Source organism: Prionailurus viverrinus, chromosome C1, assembly GCF_022837055.1.
Source record: "Prionailurus viverrinus isolate Anna chromosome C1, UM_Priviv_1.0, whole genome shotgun sequence".
NCBI lineage: Eukaryota > Metazoa > Chordata > Mammalia > Carnivora > Felidae > Prionailurus > Prionailurus viverrinus.
In genome coordinates, this window is record NC_062568.1 from 214,307,100 (window position 1) to 214,327,747 (window position 20,648).

General features: G+C 54.5%; 2 protein-coding genes across 9 annotated transcripts in view; one reads left to right on the forward strand and one right to left on the reverse strand.

Annotated features, from left to right (window-relative positions):
• Nucleotides 1–1,575: 1,575 nt before the first annotated feature.
• On the reverse strand, nt 1,576–3,625 carry LOC125173067 (uncharacterized). 2 transcript variants are annotated; one of them, XM_047871865.1, is made up of 2 exons: nt 3,515–3,625; nt 1,576–3,025 (listed from the first exon to the last, which is right to left on the reverse strand). In XM_047871865.1, the coding sequence occupies exon 2, from the start codon at nt 3,023–3,025 to the stop codon at nt 1,991–1,993; it is 1,035 nt and encodes a 344-aa protein (XP_047727821.1). In that variant the 5' UTR covers nt 3,515–3,625; the 3' UTR covers nt 1,576–1,990. The 2 variants fall into 2 exon arrangements, with proteins under 2 accessions (XP_047727821.1, XP_047727820.1); XM_047871864.1 differs by lacking the exon at nt 3,515–3,625 and adding an exon at nt 3,375–3,493.
• Nucleotides 3,626–13,226: 9,601 nt separating this feature from the next.
• The window catches only part of CC1H1orf159 (chromosome C1 C1orf159 homolog), a 34,314-nt gene continuing 26,892 nt past the window's right edge, over nt 13,227–20,648 (forward strand). For 6 of the 7 annotated variants that reach the window (XR_007154954.1, XM_047872095.1, XM_047872092.1 and 3 more), the window contains exon 1: nt 16,544–16,647. Coding sequence is in view for 5 of the 7 variants with exons in the window: in XM_047872095.1 (XP_047728051.1) it covers nt 16,587–16,647 (61 nt within the window). In the remaining 2 variants the exon portion in view is untranslated. Of the gene's footprint in view, nt 13,349–16,543; nt 16,648–20,648 lie in introns of those variants that run through there. The other variant, XM_047872093.1, reaches the window with a different exon arrangement.

Consider the following 20,648-nt stretch of genomic DNA (forward strand, 5'->3'; position numbering starts at 1 on the left):
ATACCTTAGACAGCAGTCCCTATGGATTTACTCATTTCGGTGAACGCAGGTCCCGTCATGTCCCTTGGTCAGGAATCCCTGACCTTGATATAATCAAACGCATCCACTTTTGCCATGATGTCTTGTACATTTGTACATTTGAGGTTTTGTTTAGGGTCTCCGTCTCTGTCCCTCCCAGGCCACCAGGCATCAGCGAGTTCTCTGGCCTGTCTTGCGCCACGTGGTAACCCTGTTTCCCCTGCCCCGGCCCAGCTGACTTGGCGGGGGTACGGCTGCTGCTCCCCCCGCCGCTGTGTCTCTCTTTGCCCAAACCAGCTGGCTGGTGAAGCTGTCGCTTTGCCAAGTGCCCCTAACTCCTGGAAGAGCTGGCCCCCCCTTTCCCTCTTTTTTGATATTTGCTTGGTTATCCTTTTTTTTTCATATCTAGTTCCTGAAAAATCTCCATCTGTAATTTGGAATAAGATTGCATGGACTTTGGAGATTAATGAGGAAAACTTGTGTTTGTATAACGCTCACTTCCCCCATCTCAGAACAGAGAGCCTCTCGCTGGTTCAGATCAGCGTCCACAGGCTTTATTTGAGGTTTGCTGTTCTCTCCACAGACGCTGTGTGTATTCCTAAGGTGACTCCCAGATACTTGATCGTTTTCCTTGCTGTTGTGAGTTCTTTGTTTTCCCTGATGGGTTAATGCTAGTTTATAGAATACTATTGGTTTTTTTCATTGTTAAAAATGAAGTGAAATTTACATAACATAAAATTAACCTTCTTCTTCTTCTTCTTCTTCTTCTTCTTCTTTTAAATTTAAGTGGCCTCTGTGCCCAAATGTGGGGCTTGGACTCATGGTGTCAAGAGCCAAATGTTGTACCAATTGAGCCACCCGGGTGCCTAGGCGCCGTGATGTATTGTTTTTAATACACTGTTTCATTTGATTAGCTGCGGAGAGGATTTCCATTTTGAGAGCCAAAGGCTGCATCCCTGCCCCACAGGCCCGCGCAGCAGGGCCACCTCCCCATGGGCACTGCTTGACCTTTCTCTGCCCTGACCTCCCCTTGGCCTTCCCCCTCTTGGGTCGGGGCAGGGTCCAGAAACCTCAAAGCAAACCCCAGGCTTCGAAGCACACGGGGAGGCCTGTCTCCCTGCTGCCTCTGTTCCCTGTGCTGGGCACTGGGCGTGAGGTCCCTTCCCTCCCATCCTGGGGGCATCGTGAGGCCCCCGGAGACTTGGGGGACCATCAGTAGCGTCCTCGTAGCCACAGCAGGTGCTGTGTGTGTGTGTGTGTGTGTGTGTGTGTGTGTGGTAAGATGTGGATTTAGTGACATTTAAATGCTTATGCAGGTTCTCGGGGAATCCAACAAAGGGAACATTCCAGCATGCAGGGAGCAGGGAACACACCTCACCCTTTCCAAGGGAAAATATGACAGAAAAAGAGCCGAGTGTCCTTCACATAAGACATTTAAAGGACTGAGAAGTTAGAACTCTCAGGCTTTCACAGGAACTCCTCTTCAAAAGAAGCACCGGCAGGCACACTTGGGAAAATGTCCAGCGCCAGCAGTTAGAGAAGCACAGAAGCATCAGGCACCATGAGTTCAAGTTTATTCAAACACTAACACCGCTGTGAGTGTATGTAAAAAGTATACGCCAAACGGGGTGCATCCTGGGGTGTCTGCTGGCGGCTGTCAAATCGGAACCCTCGCGCCCGCCTCTCAGGAAAGCCCACCAATGTTGCAGCAGTAAGACCACGCAGGGGACAGAGGAGCAGAGGGGGACCCCAACTACCTCCGGATGGAACCCACAAGCTCTGACCAGGAGCAGTGAGTGCCAGGCACTGAGGCTGTGTCCCTAAAGGACAGAGAGCAGGTCTTGGGAGATGGGGCGGCTTTAGTCAGGGGGCAGCATGTGGACTGAGCAATGAAAAGGAGGCAGGGGGTGAGGGTCTTAGGAAATGGCCTGAGTGAGCAAGTGGAGGGGGTGGGGGAGAAGGCAGGTACAGTTTAGGAGGCCAGGCAAGGCTTTGGGAAGAGAGTTATGTCCCAGGAAGGCAGGCGTGGCCAAGGAGCAGGTACGGCGGGTGACACGTGTTGCTGGGGTGGGAGCAGGGCCAGAGCGTGTGGGACCTTGCCGACTGGCTGGGGCCAAGGGCTGGATGTGAGGAAGCCACGAATGTACAGGGTTGACACAAGACGAGACGTCCCAATGCCTGGCAGGAGTGACAAATGGGGACAGCAAACAGGCCAGGAGGAACCGTGCTTCCGTGGAACAGGTCTGATGATGGGGGCGACGAGCAGGCCCAAGCCAGAGAGGGTCGGAGAGCAGTCATTCTGGAACCCCGACCACATCCCCAGGCAGCTGAGGGGCCAGAGAGGTTGTGTGTGCCCCACCAGCAGGGGCCTCTCACATGTCCAGAGGAGAGAAGGGCAGCACCAGCTGTGAGCCTCTTTCAGCCCCCAGGAAGTTCCAGGACACCGGGGGAGAGACCTCCCGACACCCACCAGCATGTATGGTGGTGGGAACACCGCCCTGGGAGGACTGCCTTGGAAAGGGTCTGCTGGGTGTGTGTGTGCAAGTATGTGTGTGTTTGTGCGTGCGTGTGTGTGTGTGTGGTGTCCCCCCACCCCCACCCCACGTACATTTCCAGGGAGGTGACAGAGGACCAGGTCCAGCCCTTTGCTGGGAAGCCTGCCCAGGTCCCAGGCTGTCTGGAGTTCAGGGAGCCTGGGCTTGGCCACAGGTCGGAACCGTGAGAATCCACAGGCCGGGGCAGTTGCAGGGACCAAAGCAGCCAAGGAGGGCCCGGAGGCCCTGGTGGGGCAGCCGCTGACTGGGGGTGGAAAATGCCTCCCCCCGCCCCAGGCCCCGGTGTGCGGGGCACCCTCAAAAGGCGGGGGGCTCACAGCTGACGGCCGTCCATTGTCCTCAAGATGGGAGGGATGCCTGTGACGTGTGGGAGCCAACGAAGAGAAGTTGCCCTCTGACGATGTGTGGCTTCCAGGAGACAGCGGGTTGGAACGGCACCAAGCCAGGCCCATCTGCACCGAGCAAAGAGGAAGGCACCTGACGCCCGCAGCCCACGCAGGTGCTGGGAGACTCAGGGGAGTGCGACGCTGGCCACCCTCGGCCCCAGGGCGCCTCCTGGGTGGCCGTCAGCGAGGTGGTCAGGGGTCGGCTGTGGGCGCCCGGAAGGGAACAGCCTGCTCCCAGCCGTTAGCCGCCTCCAGAACTGCACAAATGGCACAACGTGGGAGGCTCGCCGTGAGCTCTCCTTAGAGCCCGCTCGGCCCACACCGCTGAGCTCGGCCAGCCCTGGCGGGAGGGCATCTGCAGGCCCCAGGCGGACAGCACCAGCTCTTGAAAGCGGCCAGCCATTCCCATGTTTACCTGAGCCGGGTCACCAGTCACCGGCTGGGGTCCCACTGGAATACAAAGCTGGAAGCCTCACGGCGGGCAGGCGTGTGCTGTGCGCACCAGACAAGATGCGCCAGCGCACGGAGTCCCCCGATCACATGGGAAATACTCACAAGCGGAAGAAGAAAGTCAACACCAGCGCTGATCCACTCCTAACAGGCACCAGCACCAGCACTTTGGTGCCTTTCCTCATAAACTTTTTCTACACGTTGACGCAAGAACTGGGTTAAAAACCAATCACGCTTTTTTGCATTCAAGACCGCACTAGATTTTCTCCCTTTTTTGTTAGGACATGCTCAGCACACATGGCTGAGTAGCTGCCTGTCATGATATCATCTGCCCACAACAGGGTTTGCTCAAGTTGGTTTCTGGGGTGTCAGGCGAGCGCCTCATCTCTTGTTTCAGGTTAGAATTCTAGGGACAAGTTCCGAGGGCCAGCACCCTGGGCAGCCGGTGTGCCGGTTTCTGTCGACTTAGAGATGAGCCACGGGGATGCCGAGTTGCTCACCCCAGGTCTGGCCGGGGGCAGGGACCGAGAACCTGGTCCCAAGCTCTGCCGGCTGGCCATGTCCTGGGGTCCCCATGGAGGGGAAGACCCCACGCCTTCCTCGGGGCCACTGAGACCTGCCCAAGGCCGGCACTCTGGGGGGGCCGAGGGTCCCCGCTCTCAGCCAGAGCTGTGGGGCCTCCCTCGACCCCTCCTCACCTGCGCCCTCTGCCTCCCTGCCCGGTTTCCCTTTTCTCAGCAGGACGGCTGCCTTGGTGGGTCAGGACCAGCTGTGGGGTCTGCCCCAGGCTTTTGCCAACTTGAAGGCGGCTGTGTGCTTCATGTCTGCGCCAGGGAACTGCAGGGGGGGTGGTTCTGTCAGCAGGAGAGTGACCCTCATCTGGGACCAGGCTCCTCCCTGCCTGGACGGCACAGTTCTCTGGAGGAATGTGAGTCAGGATTCCTCGTGCCATGTCCCCTCCGTGTGCACAGAGAGCAGAGAGGAACGAGGTCTTGACCACGTGGCAGGCCCCAGGAGATCCCCACGGGCTTAGGGAGAGGTCAGGAGCTGCTGAGTCTGTGTGGCGGGGTCCCTAGAAGACACCTCAGCCACGACCGCCCCTTCCAAGGTGAGCACGTGGTGCCACCAGGAGAGGCCTGCAGGGTGCCCAGGGGCTCCAACTGGACACGCCCTACGGCCCCCTTCCCACTGCTCCCCAGTTCTGGGGTGAGGGCAGCCGTGCTGCACCTGAGGCAATACTTCACTGAGGGCCAGCCTCAGGCGTCTTTCCAGACCACAGCCTTCGTACGATGAAGGCTACGGGTCCCTTTCATCACCTTCGCCTCCACTATCACATCATCAGCACACAGAGACTCAGCACCAGGACACGTCCTGTCCCCCACAGGCCACTGGGCACCTCCCAGCACCACGACGCCCCACACCTTCTGCACAGGGGATAGGTGTCCGAGCACCCGTCCCCATGGCCTCCTGCTCCCATCCCCCGGCGCCCTCCCGCTGCCCCCACCCTGACAAACTTCCTGCTCATGCTCTGCCGCCATGGCTCTGAGAAGCTTCTTGCGGCCTTCGTCCTGGTGAGCCCTTAATTGCCAAATAAATATTTGCCCAGGGTGGGGCTTGGTGCTCAGGGTTAAGTATTAAATGGGCCTAAAGTCAGAGGATCCTGTGGCAGCCGTATAAGGGCCCGGCGGCCATGGGAGCATGGGAGATGACAGATGTATTGTCAGGCCACATCCTGGGCCCCCCTCTTCAGACTGGAAGGCAGAGGTCACCCCTCAGCCGACCCGGCATCAGGCAAAGGCCAGCAAAGGGACTGAGCAGAACAGAGGCACTGGGAAATCGGAGTGGGGGGGGAATGTGAGGGGCACAGGAAGCCATCATCCATGCCAGAGGCCAGCCAGCAGGTGGCAGGTCCCACAGGTGAACAGAGTGTAGTAAAGGGGCCTCCATGTTGACCTGTGTCCCTGTGGCTGTATGAGCTACCTATCACTGCATGACAAGTGATCCCACGTGTTGTGTGTGCAAGGACAGGCATCTGTCTTCTTTCTGTGGCTCAGGGAGCAGAACAGTGGCCGTAGGGGAGGCTGCACTGTGGTATGGGGCGGGGCTGCATCACCTCAGAGCTCGGTGGGAGGCTCCCCCAGGGCGGGCAGTCCTAGAGAGAGCCCAGAGACAGGCTGCAGCCTTCTCAGAACCAATCTGGAAAGTGCTGCCCTCGGAATTATGTTGCATCGTGTCCACCTGGAGGTAAGTGCGGGATCAGGGAGGGGAGGGGCGGCACAGGGGACAAATACCTCACAGTGGGACGCCTGAGGCGGCTTGGAGGTTGCCCACCATGGGTGCTTCCATTCAGAACAGCCACTGGTCAGGATCACTGCCCACTCCCTGTTGTTTCCTTTTGCTTTTTCCTGGAAGCCATTCATCTCATTTATGGGTGTGCTTGTTTGTGATTGGTTGGTTGTCAAGTGGGAGGAGTTTCGAAAAGATACACATTTCAACTAAATTCAACTGGGAACAGGCCTTCTCTCCAGAGACCCCAGGAACCCACATGCACACTGAGGTCCCTGCTACCTGTTGTCTGACAACATCTTGTTCTACAGAAATGTTGGCACACGTTGTCCTTATCTGGTCTTTTCAAGCATTAAACAATTTCATAAGAACGGCCCCGTGTGTGGTCATTCCATCCGTTTATACTGTACTTCGGTCACTCTGCAGCACCTGAGTCTCCAAGCCAAGCCAGAATCTGGGTTGGTTTTGTGTCACCTTGGCTGGGCCACGAGGGGCCCCAGATACGTGGTCAAGCATTATTCAGGTGTTTTTGTGAGGGTGATTTTGGATGAGATTAATGTTTGTAGAGGTGGAGGGAGTAAGGCAGATGGTCCTCTCCAGCAAAGGTGGACCTCGTCTGATCCACTGAGAGCCTGAACAGAACAAAAAGGCCAACCCTCCCCCACTAAGAGGGGATCGCTGCTGCCCGATCACCTTCAAGACGGGATATAGGTCTTTTCCTGCCTGTGCACTGGGCCTGGAGCTAAAGCAGCAGCTTTAGCTTTCTGGGTCTCTGCCTTGCCAAGTGCATCTTGGGACTTCTCAGCCTCCACAATCTGATGAGCACATTCTTCACAGTAGATCTTTATACAGGTTCTGTTCCTCTAGAGAACCTTGACCAACACATACCCGACACATACTTTCCCAGTGAGTGGTTGACGGTGGGTTGCATCTTGCTCATCTAATGGAGCAGAAGGGACGGGGGGTGGGCCTGCCCGCCTCAGGGGTCCAGCGTATCTATCCCGCCCACACTGCCCCCCCCCCCCCCCCGGGTCAGAGATATGCCAGCCACTCTAGACCTGTGCATCAGCCTCACATCCAGGCCCAGGGGCTGGTGAGCGACTCTGGGGGGTGAGGGTCACCTTGTGACTCAGAGAAAAGATTGGGTTTCTCAGGTCATGAGAGGGGCCTCAGCAGGCTTTCCAGAAGCAGAAAGACAGGCTCCCTGGAGAAGGAGCAGTCTTCACGTGCTTGCAGAGGTGCTCAGAGTGTGTGTGTGGGGGGCGGGGGGAGTGTGATGGCCCCGGGTTTGCCAGGTTTCCTCTGAGGTGCTGGTGAGGGTTTGGGGGAGGGGGGCAGGAACCCATGATCTGGTGCTTTCGGATGCCTGGGACAGGAGGTTCTGGGTGTTACAGGTTGAAGGCAGGATCCCTTCCTCCCCGCCAACCTCAGGAGCACTCTGACATTCCTCACTGTGGAGGGGCCAGCGTTCAGGCCCTGAGAACCCCCATTTGAGCACTTCCCTGAGAAAGGGCCTAGGTTCTCACCTGTGCATCAGAATGGCATGGTGTCAGGGGTCCAGGCTGGACTCCCACTGGACAGGGACGCCACCTGCAGGCAGACTTGAGAACGTGCTGCCCCCGGGGATGGGCAATCCAGTGCTGGCAGACGAGATCCCTCCCGTGGCCCCAGACCAAAGGGAGGATGGGGTCCCATTTCAGCCCCGCAGCAGGTGGCTAGGTGAGGCCCCGCAGACCAAGGATCGAGGTCACCAGGGCAGTATCCCTGGGCCCAGGCCCCAGCTAGGGGGTGGTCGAGCCCTAAAGGCAGCGTGACCTTGGTCATAGGTGGGGCATGTCCTCCAGCTTCAGAGGTTTGCTAATAGCAAACAGGATACTGGCTTCCCTGCAAGGCTGATTTCTTGAATTTCTGAGAAAGTTCCAGCCAAGGCTGAAATGCTCTTTGGCTCAGTGAGTAGGGAGCACTCGGGACCCAGGGGGCTCATCTTGACAGGCCTAGTATCCGTGAGGCCAGCACTCTCCAGGCCCTGTCCCCACCCAGCCCTGTGGCTGACTCAAGGACAAGTATTCACACTGTGTCCTCGTAGCCCATGGCTCCTGGGGGAGAGCACTGCCGCGTGCTGGGTTCCTGTCGTAGGTGCCAGGCCTGCTGATGGCCACCGCTGAACTCCTCGAGTGGTAGGCATCCCAGCAAGGCCCCCCCTCCGCTCACACCCTCGAAAGGCAAAGACAGGGTAGGGTAGGGCAGTCTGGGGCGTCCAGCTCGGCTTCCCCCCCTGGTCTCTGCACGCATGCTCCTCACACACCCCACAGCCTAGGGAAATGGGCCTGGTTGCGGAGGACAGGGTGGGGGGTGTTGTAAACACTGCAATTAAGGCCCTCTCTAATGGCAGGCAATTAATTAGCTGATAATTGAGCCTCGCCCAGCTCCCGGCTGTTTGGGAAGAGCCACCAACTTTCGCCTGCTCCCGGTACTGTGCAGGTAGGAGGTGGATGGGGGCACCAGGCAGGCAGAGGGGCCTGAGCCTGCCCACCTCCGCACACGTCCCTGAACAGCTGTGTGGAAGCCAGGGCACCTTCCCCGGAACTGCAGGGACACTCTCCCAACGGAGCCCAGGAGCTGGGAGGAGCAGGCCTGCTCCCCCTCCCCACCCCCCCTTCCCGCCTGGAGCCATGAGCCCAGGCATGCCTCTTCCCTCAGGCTGGCCCAGGAACCTCCTTCCTGAAGCAACATCAGAAAGGCCTCAGATGCTCCTGCAACCCCTGGGAAGCTGGCTGTTTTGCTCAGGCTCCTCTGGGACAATCCTGGCCCAAGAGAGTGTGGCTAGTCCGGGGCTCTGTTGGCAGCTCAACAAGGGCTTCCCGTCTTTCAGGAGCCACAGGCCCCCTTTGTCCAAATAGCCACATTATAGGAAAAAGCTGAGCATGAGGAAGGTGACTGGGTTTCAGGAGACAGAACGGAAACCGATGACCCAGAGACGGCCGGCCGATAAGCAGCAGACAGCTGCAGGTACCGCCCGGCACTCGGGCCCCCCCAGCAGTAGGACCTTCCTAAAGACATGGGGCACATCACGGCTGAGAAGACAAGCGCGTGCGCCGTGAGCTGACCTGGCCACTGAGGCTCCTCTCCTGCCCCCTATCCCCGAGTGTGGCCTCCCCACTCCCAGCAGCCGCTCGAGGACACACTTTGGAGGTGGTGAGGTGTGGACAACGCCTGCACGCGTGACAGAGTCACTGAAGGCCTCTGTATACGCTTTTAAGATTCGGTGCATGGGGGCGGGGATGCATTTGTCCTGGGGCTGCCCAAGACTAGCCTCTACCTAAGTTCCCTTGTTTATTAAAGCGGCCACCTACCCAGCGTCCTGCCTCTTTCTTTTGTCTCGCCTGCCCTCTGCTTTGGGGACAGTTTCAGATCTCTCCAGGGAGGCTGGCCAACCATCACCACCTGGGAGTGTGTTTATTCTGTCATTTTATCCCACGTGGGATTCCTGTGACCTCCCTGCAATCGAGACGCGGAGGGTTCCGCCCCACGGAGACCCCTCCTGCTGCCCCTTCTCGCCATCCATGCCGTTCCTGGATTGGATTTTTTCCCCCAGCAAATGCTCATGAGATCCAGCTAAATTGTATGAAACTTATACACAGGTTATTCCAAAACGTCTCTTAGCTTTTTCAACACTGGAGATAAGTTCAGCAGGATTTCACCTTACAACACAAAGTCTGAGAAGTTTCGTCTTGTGAACAGGATTCGGTGGCAAAGCCGACCCTCTCGTGGGATGAGTTCTCTCCGGCATTACACACACAAAACGTGTTCTGATTCCGTTTCAATGCCACACACATTTGTGCATGACGACTTACTGACTGTCCCAGGCTTTCTCAGGCTGAATTTGAAATCTCTCCAGGATGGAAAGGTGTTCATGCAGGGACACAGCCAGCCCAGCGGGCCAAGGCCGTGCCCCCACTCTGAGGTCTCTGCAGGATGCTGGCGGGATCCACCCCCTGACCGTGGTGGGTTCTTATGGGCACCAGCCCACGTCCCACGTTGTGTTGCTCCCTGTCCCCTGCAGGGAGCATTCCCCACATGACTGCTGAATGAGATTTTGCCTTTTTGGCCCTTAAGATAGTAAATATATCTCTTGTTTTAGCCTAGAGAACTTTCTTTAACTTTATGGGCTCCTAAGGAGATGTCTTGTATTATCCCCCTAGCCTAATAAAATCTTACATTCTTTCATATTCTCGGCACTGTCTAGCTCATGGGGTTACTTAAAATGTTCCAAGAATGTCTCTCTTGGCCTTTTCTGGGCCACAGGGGGCCGCCGCCCATCAGAATTTTCACCTAATGCAGACTTTTCCTCAGTGTTTGCTGGGTGCCCTCACTGACAACAGCTTCACAGATCCTGCTGGCCTTCCCCTGCCCTAGGAGGTGCCGGGCAACCCCTGCCTGCCTTCCACAGGAGGGAGGGGCACTGGGCTGAGGATGGGCCACTGGGCAGGGGTTGGGGGAGCACTGGGGGGGAGGAGGGGCACTGGGTGGGGAGGAGGGGCACTGGGTTGAGGGAGGGGCACTGGGTGGGGAGGGGGGGCACTGGGGGGGTGGCGGTTCGCACCACCCTGCAGGTGCTTGGCAGCCAGGACACGAGCTGGAGAGAATACTGCCCTCAGTGCCTGAATGACGTAGGGGACAGGAGATACTCGTACAGCAAGGCCACGAAAGGACACGTGGGGAACCAGAGACAGTCATCCAGGACCACAGCCAGAGGGCAGGAGGCAAGATGTAGAAGTAAGTTGGTCCCTCCCAGGGGCCGGGTTCCCTGACCACCCCAAGGGATGTCCAGGAAGCCTGGGGAAGAGGCTTGAGCTGGGAGGGAGGTGGGGTCTGGCAGGGGCTGAATTTAGGCGAGTTGAGGGGCGTGGGGCAGAGAAACAGTCAGTCCTGAGCTCTGTCCTGCCGTTGAGCAAAGGGAGAGCCTGTGGGAACCGGCAGTGATGGGGGCGGGGGGGACTGGGTGATGGAGAATCCTTCGGGTGAGGAACCAGATGGCTGGCTGGGAGTCAGCCTGGCTTATGGCCCAGCCCCCACCAGGGTCCCTGTGGTCAGTTCCTGCCCTCAGAGCCCTAACCCTTAGGTGGACCCTGGGTATAGCTCCTGCATGGGACCCCTCCCCCTACACCTCCACCAGCTTCCTGGGGCCGTGGGCCTGACCTTGCCCTCCAGCTTGGAACCAATCAGGACCAGAATGTTCAGAAAGGCCGAAGCCCACCACTGGGCCTAGCAGGAACAGCCCGCGTTCACCTTCCCACAGCAGCCTCTCTGGCCAGCTCCGTCGGCCCCTGGCGCTCTCACGGCAAGTCTGTCCCTGGAACACTGGCCTGCACACCCGACAGCCGTGCCTGTAACACGTCAACTGCCACAGAGGCCCCCGAGGGGCACCCTGGGCAGCACTCCCACCTCCAATTAAAGAGGCTCGGAGAATGCCATCTTCCAAGAAAGAGACACAAAAGGACTCTCCCTCCTGTTCTCAATACTCCTGCTTGGAAATATCCTTATGCTGCAAGGCTAGCACTCTATTTTCGTTGAAAAGTCTGGGCATTCAGACTTGGGAAGGATGTCCTAAGGTGCATTCTGAAGGGAAGAGAACACCCAGGATGCAGGCACAGAGGCCAGCTGGGAAGGAGGTCGCATGGATGTCCCGGAGCTGGGGAGCCCCGGGTGCCAGAGTCCTGTGGCACCCACGCCCCAGTACACTTGCAACTCCTAACCCTGACCCACACTCACCTCTCACTCAGACACCCCTAGGAAGGCTGACAGGCTCCAAACCCTTTTATTAGCACACGAGAGACTCTATCTGTTGAAAAGCTGTGAGTGTGCAGGATGCACACAACTGTTCTTTTTGTCCGGGGGCAGCTCAGAAGCAGAGCCTGAGACCACACTTGTGGAAATTCCACCAGCCACGGGGTCATCCTGTTGGCACAGAGCGAACCCAGCACACTAGACACACAGATCCCATGGACTTTGGAACTCATTGTGGGGAGCAGTCACAGCCCCCTCCCCATCCATGAGTCCTTATGGCTGCAGGGTAGTCTAGTGGGAAGAGTAACCAGTCTGACTGGCCCCACCGGCTGGCACCTGTCTCTTTTCCATCTATTCCTATCCGCAGCGAGGTGCAAGTGCAGGTGAGGCCTGGGTGCCTCCTTGTGCCTGTGCTGGGCAATGGGTGCCCTTCCTGGTTCAGGCTGAGGTCGTAGCTCTCCCGGTTCACTTACAGGCCCTTGAGGAAAACCGGTCTCAGCCCCATGGGAAAGCAGCCACTCTTTATTCATGATGACCCCCCCCCCTTTGTCCTTTCCTGTCTGCTGTGCTCTGGAGGGCCATCAGGAAGGTATAACCATGCTGGACATACAAAGGGGAGCAGTCTTACTCCGTTTTCTCCTGGAAGCTCCTTGGCATACCCTTTCTCCAGGGGCCAGCTCTGCATGCCCGCGGGAGGATGGGGGGGGGGGGTTTGAAAGGCCAGCCTTGGTATGGACCAAACACTAAGATATCCTATTTAATCCCGACCCCACCCTGTGAGAAAGGCTCTGCATCACCCATGAAAGCTGACCAAGGTCTTTAAAGCAGCAAAACTGGTCTGCAAGGTAAGCCAAGAACAAAGATTCCTTTCTAGGGCTTCACATCAAGAATTCCACAAAGAGCAAACATTTCAAAGGCCTAGTCTCTCCCCAGCTCTTCACTGGGGCCAAGTGCTGGCCTCTCGTCCAGACAGCCAGGACACAGGGGTCTGAAAGGTCTTGAAGGGGCACCCCAGACCTGAGGTAGGAAGTGTAGATTTTACAGCGGGCTTATTAGGAGACACATCTTCGCTTCCCAAAGGAGTTTTTGCTTTTCAGTGGGCTAGTAGGCTTACTCTCCAGACAAATCATAAAATTGCATTGTCCTCTGCGGATGTTCCTGTCACGTAACCTTGTCATGTGTGTAAGGTCACACCTGTTCTCATTTCCTCTCGTAAAACCGAAAGGTAGCCCTAGAATCAGCCACACGTTGGAGCTCTCTATCCCCCGCCTAAAACCGACAGTATTTGATAAACGTTGTCGCCTTGGGGACGGACGTGGCGGTCTTCATTTCCAGGCAGCCTCCGCTAAAGCGGAGATGGGCCGAAGCCCCGGTTATCCAGGACTTCCTCTAGGGTAACGCGCCGACGCTGACTCCCCGCACCCGTCCCTGCTGACGCGGGGCCGCGGAACACATTGCCTTTCGCGCGCCGCCACCTGCTGGCCTGCATCCCGGGGCTTCCCGGTCTCCTGGCAACGCCAAAGATGGCCGGCGCGCGAGGACTCCTGGGGAGTGTAGTTCTTCCCCTCCTTTCCACTCTGTCCATGGCTCAGCTATTAGGACCTAGGTGCCCTGGACTACACTTCCTAGGTTGCTCCACGCGCACCTCCCACAGCCTCGCGAGAACCCTGTGCCGGAACCCATCTGGAGAGAGGGAGCTCTCGCGAGGACCGCCGGTAGTTGTAGTTTGAGGCTGAGGAGAGACTACAGAGGAGTCTACAAGGCTGAGCGGAGACTACGAAGGCGGAGAGACTACAAGTCCCAGGGGGAGAGGCGCGACCGCCTGGAGGGCGGGGGGTACGAAAGACGAACGCGAAGGGCGCCGGGGTGAGTGATGGGCCGGGGGCGGGCGCGCGGTCTGCAGGGCCGGGGGCGGACCGGGGGCGGACCGGGGGCGGCCTTGGGGCGCGGACGCCCGGGCCGGATGGTCTCCGGCGCGGTGTGGGGCGCGGAACCCGGACAAAGGTCCGCGGGGACCCGGCTCCCCTCCGGCTACCGAACCTCCCGCAGGAGTCGTCATCTGAGAGAGGCCGTCGGTAGCTGGACTCAGGCCCCCTCCCCCGCCCCCGAAGCCGCGGAGCCCCAGGAGGTCTCGCCCTCAGGACCGAACGCAGGCCGGGGTGGGTGGGGGGAGTGTGAGGCCGCCGGCTGTCCTTGGAAGCCGTGTTCACACCGGCACTCTCCCTGGAGGTTGCGGGATCTATTAGTCCGTTTATCGCCACGACATTGTCAAGGTTGAGTCGTTATGCAGGTTTTCGAGGAGTGTGTTGCCACCGTAACAATTTGACTGATGTGTTAGTTCCGGTGTAACTTAAGAGCAGGTCACTAGGGTACATTCGGATACGGCCTTTCAAGGGTTTGAAGGAGTAGCATTTGGCAAATGCAGCTTCGCCCAAAAACCTGTTTTCTGACAATTCTTAACGGTTTCGTTTGATTCGAAGGTGTCAACCTTGGCCCCGTTTTTCGTTTTGTGTTTTTCTTAGTATTGCTACATTATAAGGAGAATGCTGACCTAGGTCTTCATCTTTCTCGTGGTTTTTAACCTGAGGAAGGCCTGGACGGGTTCCCGTACCGGGTGGTCAGGGAGCCCACCTGGATTACTCCCACTCCCGCTCCCACTCCCAGCCAGGAGCCACTGGATAAGTAGTCTGTGTTCAGGCAGAATCTTAATGGCCACATTGTTTTCAGAAGTTCTTAGAAGGAGATAGAATCTGAATTATCCAAAAAGTTTCTTTTCGTAACACATGCCCCCGCCCTGGTACAGTCCTCCCCAGAGCAGAGCAAACAGATGCATTGGTGGGTGATCACCTGAGTGGGCTGGTCCACAGGGGCACCGCAGGACCCCAAAGGCACCTCCCAGCCCCTCGCTTACTTCTGTCCTCCAAGACAAGCTGTGACTTATCACGTGACTCAGAAGCATGAAGGAGTCACCACAGCGCTGAGAGTTCCGCACCTCCAAGGTGAGGGATGCCTTTGAGTGGTTTTCCCGCATGCAGACCCCAGGCGGAGGCTGCAGGGGTCCACACCCCTGTGAGGTGTGCAGAGGCCGCAGAATGGTGGGCAGTGGGTGCCACGTGGCATTCGTGGCATCGGCCACACGTGTCAACAGACCAGAATGTTTCCTTTCTATCCGGTCAAACCGTGGACGGCATTTACTTTCCATCACAGCTCGAGATGGGACTTTTAGATCGGGAAGCATGTTCGAAAGTTCTCAACGGTTCTTATCTTCCCGAGAGACGAGGTCCACGATGGCTTCCTTTGCTTGCTGAGAAGACCATCGGCAATACCTACTCTGATTGGCGGGGAGGGGTGGGCAACGGGCCTGTGTTGTGCTTCATCAGTGCCTCAGAGCCCGAAGCTGGTGACCCCCTGTCCCCACTCTCCTGTCCGGCCACAGCTGCCTGGAGGCTCAGGGAACCGAGCTGCATTGAGCACTTGTGTGCTCACTCTGGCTGAAGAGCCTTTTGCAGGGTCCTCCCCCCAGCCCTAACTCCTTATGGAGGGACCGAAGATAACCCCACCCAGTCAGCCCTGATACATTACTTGCTTAGGGTCACAGCGGCCTGGAGGCTTTATTTCTTCACTGAAACCAGTTCTTCTAAGGAAAAATGAGCTGTGAGAGAACATACAGTACAATTTAAATTCTCACCAAGTTTTGGGGTGCGTGGGTGGCTCAGTCGGTTGAGCATCCGACTTCTGCTCAGGTCACGATCTCCTGGTTCCGAGTTCGAGCCCCGTGTTGGGCTCTGTGCTGACAGCTCGGAGCCTGGAGCCTGCTTCGGGTTCTGTGTCTCCCTCTCTCTGCCCTTCCCCCGCTCGTGCTTGCTCTCTCTCTCTCTCTCTCTCAAAAATAAACATTAAAAACTTTTTTAAAATAAATGAATTAATTCTCACCAAATTTTTCATTGCCACGTAGAAATATTTTTATCCAGTTACTTAACTTTTTCGCTCTGATACGATCAGGACGAATCACATCTAGTCAGTCGGTTAGTGAGGTGTAATTCACATGCAGTTATTGACAGATGCCCCCAGCTGTGTAACCTGCACACCGATCATGATAGAAAACATTTCTGTCATCCTGGAAAGGTCTCTCGTGTTGTGGACTGAATGGTGTGTCCCCCAAATCCATATGTTGAAGCCCTAACTTGCAGTGTTTTGGTATTTGGACGCTGGTGGGGCCCTTGGGAGGTGGTCAGGGTTAGATGAGGGCACGAGAATGGACCCCATGGTGGGATTAGTGCCCTTAGGAGAGAAGAGAGAAATCTGGTCACAGGCACAGGGAAGGCTGTGTGACACCGAAAGAAGTTACCATCTGCAGGACGGGAAGGAGGCTGAGCCAGACACGGAATCTCTGGAATCTTCCGGCATCTTGGAGTCTTGGCTCCAGTCCCTCCGTGTTGCTGTGTCAGCACTCCTGGGATGTGCCACAGTGCACCTATCAGTCCTGTGGTGGCACTTGGCTTAGGTGACTAAAGAGGTTATGGACATTGTGCACATCTGTGGGTGTGCTTTCCTTTCTCTTGGGAAAATCCCTGGGAGTGACGCTGCTGGGTTGGGTCTACTGAGCAGAGCAGTGTTTCGGGGTGGCTTTAATTTGCATTTCCTTGAGCTTAGTGATGCTGAGCACCTTCCCACCTGCTCATTACTGCTCACACCTCTTTTCTGAAATGTCTGATCCAGTCTTTTGCCCTTTTAAAAAAATTACCAAGTTGTGAAAGTCCTTTCTATCTTCTGGATACATGGTTTGCCAGATATATATTGCAAATATCTCTCGTTCTTTGACTTGCTTATTCATTTATTAATGTTACATTTTAAAAATTAACTTTAAAAATTTTGGAGGAGTTTTAGATTTACAGGAAAGTGTTAAAGATAGCCAGTTTCTCCTACTACAGACATTTAGGTGACTATGGTGCATTTTTCAGAACTGAGAATAGCAGTGCTCACATTCCAGACAGCAGGTGTCACTCAGGTCCGCAGCGTCCCTGTCCGGGTCCCACACTGCGCTGAGTTGTCGCAGCTTCTTTGTCCCCTCCGGGATGTGTCTCTCAGCTTCTCTTGCTTTGTCATGACCTTGACAGTTTTGAGGAGGACCGCACAGGTGTTGTGTCGAATGTCCCTCGTTTCGGGTTTGTCTCTTGTGTTTTCTCATGGTCAGAGGGGGTTGTGGCTTGGGGAAAGGACACCCCAGAGGTGAGGTGGCCCTCTTGTCACATCCTATCAGGGGGTCCTGTTGGCCGGTCACCTGGTTCGGGTGGTGCCTGCCGGGTGTCCCTCCTGTCTTCCTGGGCAGCAGCCACTCAGTGAGGCGGTCTCCCTGCGGGGCTGGGGACGAAGCTGTGCCTCCCTCCCGGGACCGGGGGGCGGGGGGCGGGGGGGAAGAACCGCTGTAGTATTTGGAGTTCTGGAGGGAGGAGTTCTGTCTCCCCCACGTGCTCACGTTTCTCAGCGGTCCCCTCCACCAGCAGGGACTCCTGGATGTGTGTCGTGTACTTGGGGTCCAGTCCCGCACTGTGTTGTTTTGCCCTGGCCGTTGGGGGCTCTTTCATTTGCTTGTTTCGGGGGCACCGCCTTACTTTGTGGCCCTGCCGGGGGCTCCAGGTTCATCTCGTCGTGTGCCCGCCTCAGCCGTAGCGCAGCCACGTCTCCAAGGAGCCCTGGTGTCTTTTATTGGAGGACGGTGTTTAGAAGCCAAGATCTGGGCACTGGTGTGCGCCTTGCTGCAGCTGTCATGGCCTGAGGTCTTGTTGGCGGATGAAGTTAGATAACGTGTACGACTGTTTGTCTGTGTGTATGTGTGTGTGTGATCTGTGTGTGTGTGATCTGTGTGTGTGTGTCTGATCTGTGTGTGTCTGTGATCTGTGTGTGTGTGTGCGTCTGTGGTCTCTGTGTGTGTGTGTGTGTCTGTGATCTGTGTGTGTGTCTGTGATGTGTGTGTGTGTGTGGGTGTCTGTGATCTGTGTGTGCGTGTCTGTGATCTGTGTGCGTGTCTGTGATCTGTGTGTGTGTGTAACCTTCCTGTGAGAACCTGGCTCCTACAGCCGCCATCGGTTTCTTATCTCTAGCCCCAAGGTGCACACAGAGGCAGTTTCAGAACTGCTCGCCCGCATTCCACCCGACAAGAAACAAATTCACCAAGCTGAGCGCAGCTTAAGTGTGGTTCTTTGGCTCTTTAGCTTCTTAATCAAACACCGTTTTCCAGGGGTGCTGAGGTCAGCTCCTTGTGTTGCATCCCCTTCCGTGTATTGTCATATATTTGTGACCCAGTTAGAACCACTGGCCGCAGTCTGTGTTCTGTCTCGAGATCCCCAACAGTGTTTGATTTGTGTACATTAGACTCTACTCTCTGTGATACATGATCCTACGGCTTTTGACAAGTCCTAGTCTTGTGTCCACTGTGATGGTGTATTTTGATGAGCAGAAGTTTTTAATGTTGATAAAGTTTAATTTATGAATCGGTTTTCTTTCTTGGTTCATACTTTCTGCGTCCTTTCTAAAAGTCTTTGACTAACCAGGTCACCAAGATATTCTCCTATATTTTCTTCTAGGGGCTTTTTCTGGCTTCAGATTTTACATTTAGCTTCATGATCCATTTCTTAGTTTTCATACTATGTGAGTACAGGTCCAGTTTTTTTTTTTTAATGCTTATTTATTATTTTGAGAGAGACAGACAGACAGACATGAGCAGGGGAGGGGGCAGAGAGAGAGGGAGACACAGAATCTGAAGCAGGCTCCAGACTGTGAGCTGTCAGCACAGAGCCCGATGTGGGGCTTGAACTCATGAACCGTGAGATCACGACCTGAGTCCAAGTCTGACGCTTAACCAACTGAACCACCCAGGTGCCCCTGTTTTTATTTATTTTTGAGAAGAGAGAGACAGAGAATGAGCGGGGGGAGGGGTAGAGAGAGGGAGACACAGAATCTGAAGAGGCCCAGGCTGTGAGCTGTCAGCACAGAGCCCGACACGGGCTTGAATCCACGAACCGCGAGATCATGACCTGAGCCAAAGTTGGACGCTCAACCGACTGAGCCACCCAAGTGCCCCTGTATTTTATTATTTTTTAAAAAATAAGTTTATTTATTTATTTTGAGAGAGAGAGAGAGAGAGAGAGAGAGAGAGAGAGAGAATCTCAAGCAGGCTCCGCACTGTCAGCTCGAACCCGTGAACTCTGAGATCATGACCTGAGTTGAAACGAAGAGTTGGACGCTCAACCGACTGAGCCACCCAGGTGCCCCTTGGTCTTACATATTTTAAAATAAATTTATTCCCACAAACTATGTTTTTGAATGCCGTTGTAAATTATGTTTATTTGTCATTTTCCAAATAGTTGTTGCTAGTATATAGAAATAACAATTGATTTGTGTGTTCTTAGAACATGGCTAAATTCACTTATACTAGCTTTTTTCTATAGATTTCTTAGGATTTTCCATATAAATAGTCATGCCATCTACACAGAGACAGTTTCTTTGTTTTCTCTCCTTATTCTACGGACTAGCACCAAGGATATTGGCTATCTTGATTCCTTCAGTCTTCAGGGGGAATGTCCGATATTTCACTGTTAATATGTCAGCTGTAGGTTTTTTATAGGTATCTTCTATCAGGTTGGGGGTGTTGCCTTTTATTTTTCATTTGCTGAGAGTTTTTATTATGAATGATCCTGAAATTGTGTCAAAAGCTTGTTTTGCAGCTACTGAAAAGGTCACATGATTGTTTTTCTTCTTTAATCTGTTAAAGCATTGGATTGTAATAACCGGTGTTTGTGTGGCAAGCCAGCCTCGTGTCCCGAAAGGAGCTCATTTGGTCACGTTCTATCACCTTTTTCATGTGTTACTGTATACAGTTTGCTGATATTTTGTCAGAGTTTTTGGATTGATGTTCATGAAGGATAGTAGTCTGTACTTTTTTCTTTGTAATGTCCTTGTCTGATTTCCATCCGGGTTATATTGGACTATCTTTGAGTCTTGCTGGCCTTGTAAGTGAGCTGGGACATGTTTCCTCTTTGTTTTTTGAAGGACTTTGTGTAATATTGGTACTTCTTCCTTAAATATTTGATAGACTTCATCAGTGAAGACACTGTCTGGGTTGTTTTCTCTGGGGGAAGCTTTACAATTGTGAATTCAATTTCTTTAATGGCTATGAGGCTATTCATATTTTCTGCTTCATCTTGTATCATTTTTGGTAATTTTTATCTTTAAATAAATGAGGCCATTTCATGTAAATTGTTGAATTTATTGACTTAAAGTTGTTTATAATACTGTCTGATTATCCTGCCATGTTTGTAGGATTTATAGTGATTTCTCCCCTTTCATTTCTGATACAGATAATTTGTATTGATATTTTTTCTTGATTATTCTTGCTAGAGGTTTGTCAGTTTTATCTATTTATTTTTATAGAAGTATGATTAACATACAGTGTTATATTAGTTTCGGGTGCAGAGTGTAGTGATTCAACAATTCTTATGTTACTCAGTGTCAGTGCTCACTGCAGTCAGTGAGGTCATCATCTGTCCCCGTGCAACACGTCTACAATCTATTGACTGCGTTCCCTGTGCTGTACTTCCCGCCGGTGACTTACTTATCTTGTAACTGGAAGTTAATCCCCTTTATCTATTTTACCCATCCCCCACCTGCCTCCCTCTGACAACCACCAGTTTTCTATATTTAAACGTCTGAGTTGGGGCGCCTGGGTGGCTCAGTTGGATAAGCGTCCGACTTTGGCTCCGGTCATGATCTCGCGGTCCGTGAGTTCGAGCCCCGCGTCGGGCTCTGTGAGGACAGCCCAGAGCCTGGAGCCCGCTTCGGATTCTGTGTCTCTGTCTCTCTGCTCCTCCCCCACTTACACTCTGTCTCTGTCTCAAAAATAAATCAAGCTTAAAAAAAAAGTCTGAGTTTGTCTCTTTTTTTCTTTTTTCTTCCACTGTTTTGTTTCTTCCATCCCACATATGAGTGAAATCATATGCTATTTGTCTTTCTCTGTCTGATTGTTTCACTTAGTGTAATTTGCGCAAGCTCCATCCGTGTTGTTGCAAATGGCCGAGGAATATTCCATTGTGCACGTTTCCCCCCTTCCTTCTCCACTCACCCGTGGAGACCCTTGCGCTGCTCCCGTACCTTGGCTATTGTAATTCTT

Coding starts and splice junctions, on each gene's coding strand:
- LOC125173067 (XM_047871865.1), bottom strand. CDS start 3,025: ATGGGCCTGGCTTGGTGCCGTTCCAACCCGCTGTCTCCTGGAAGCCAC.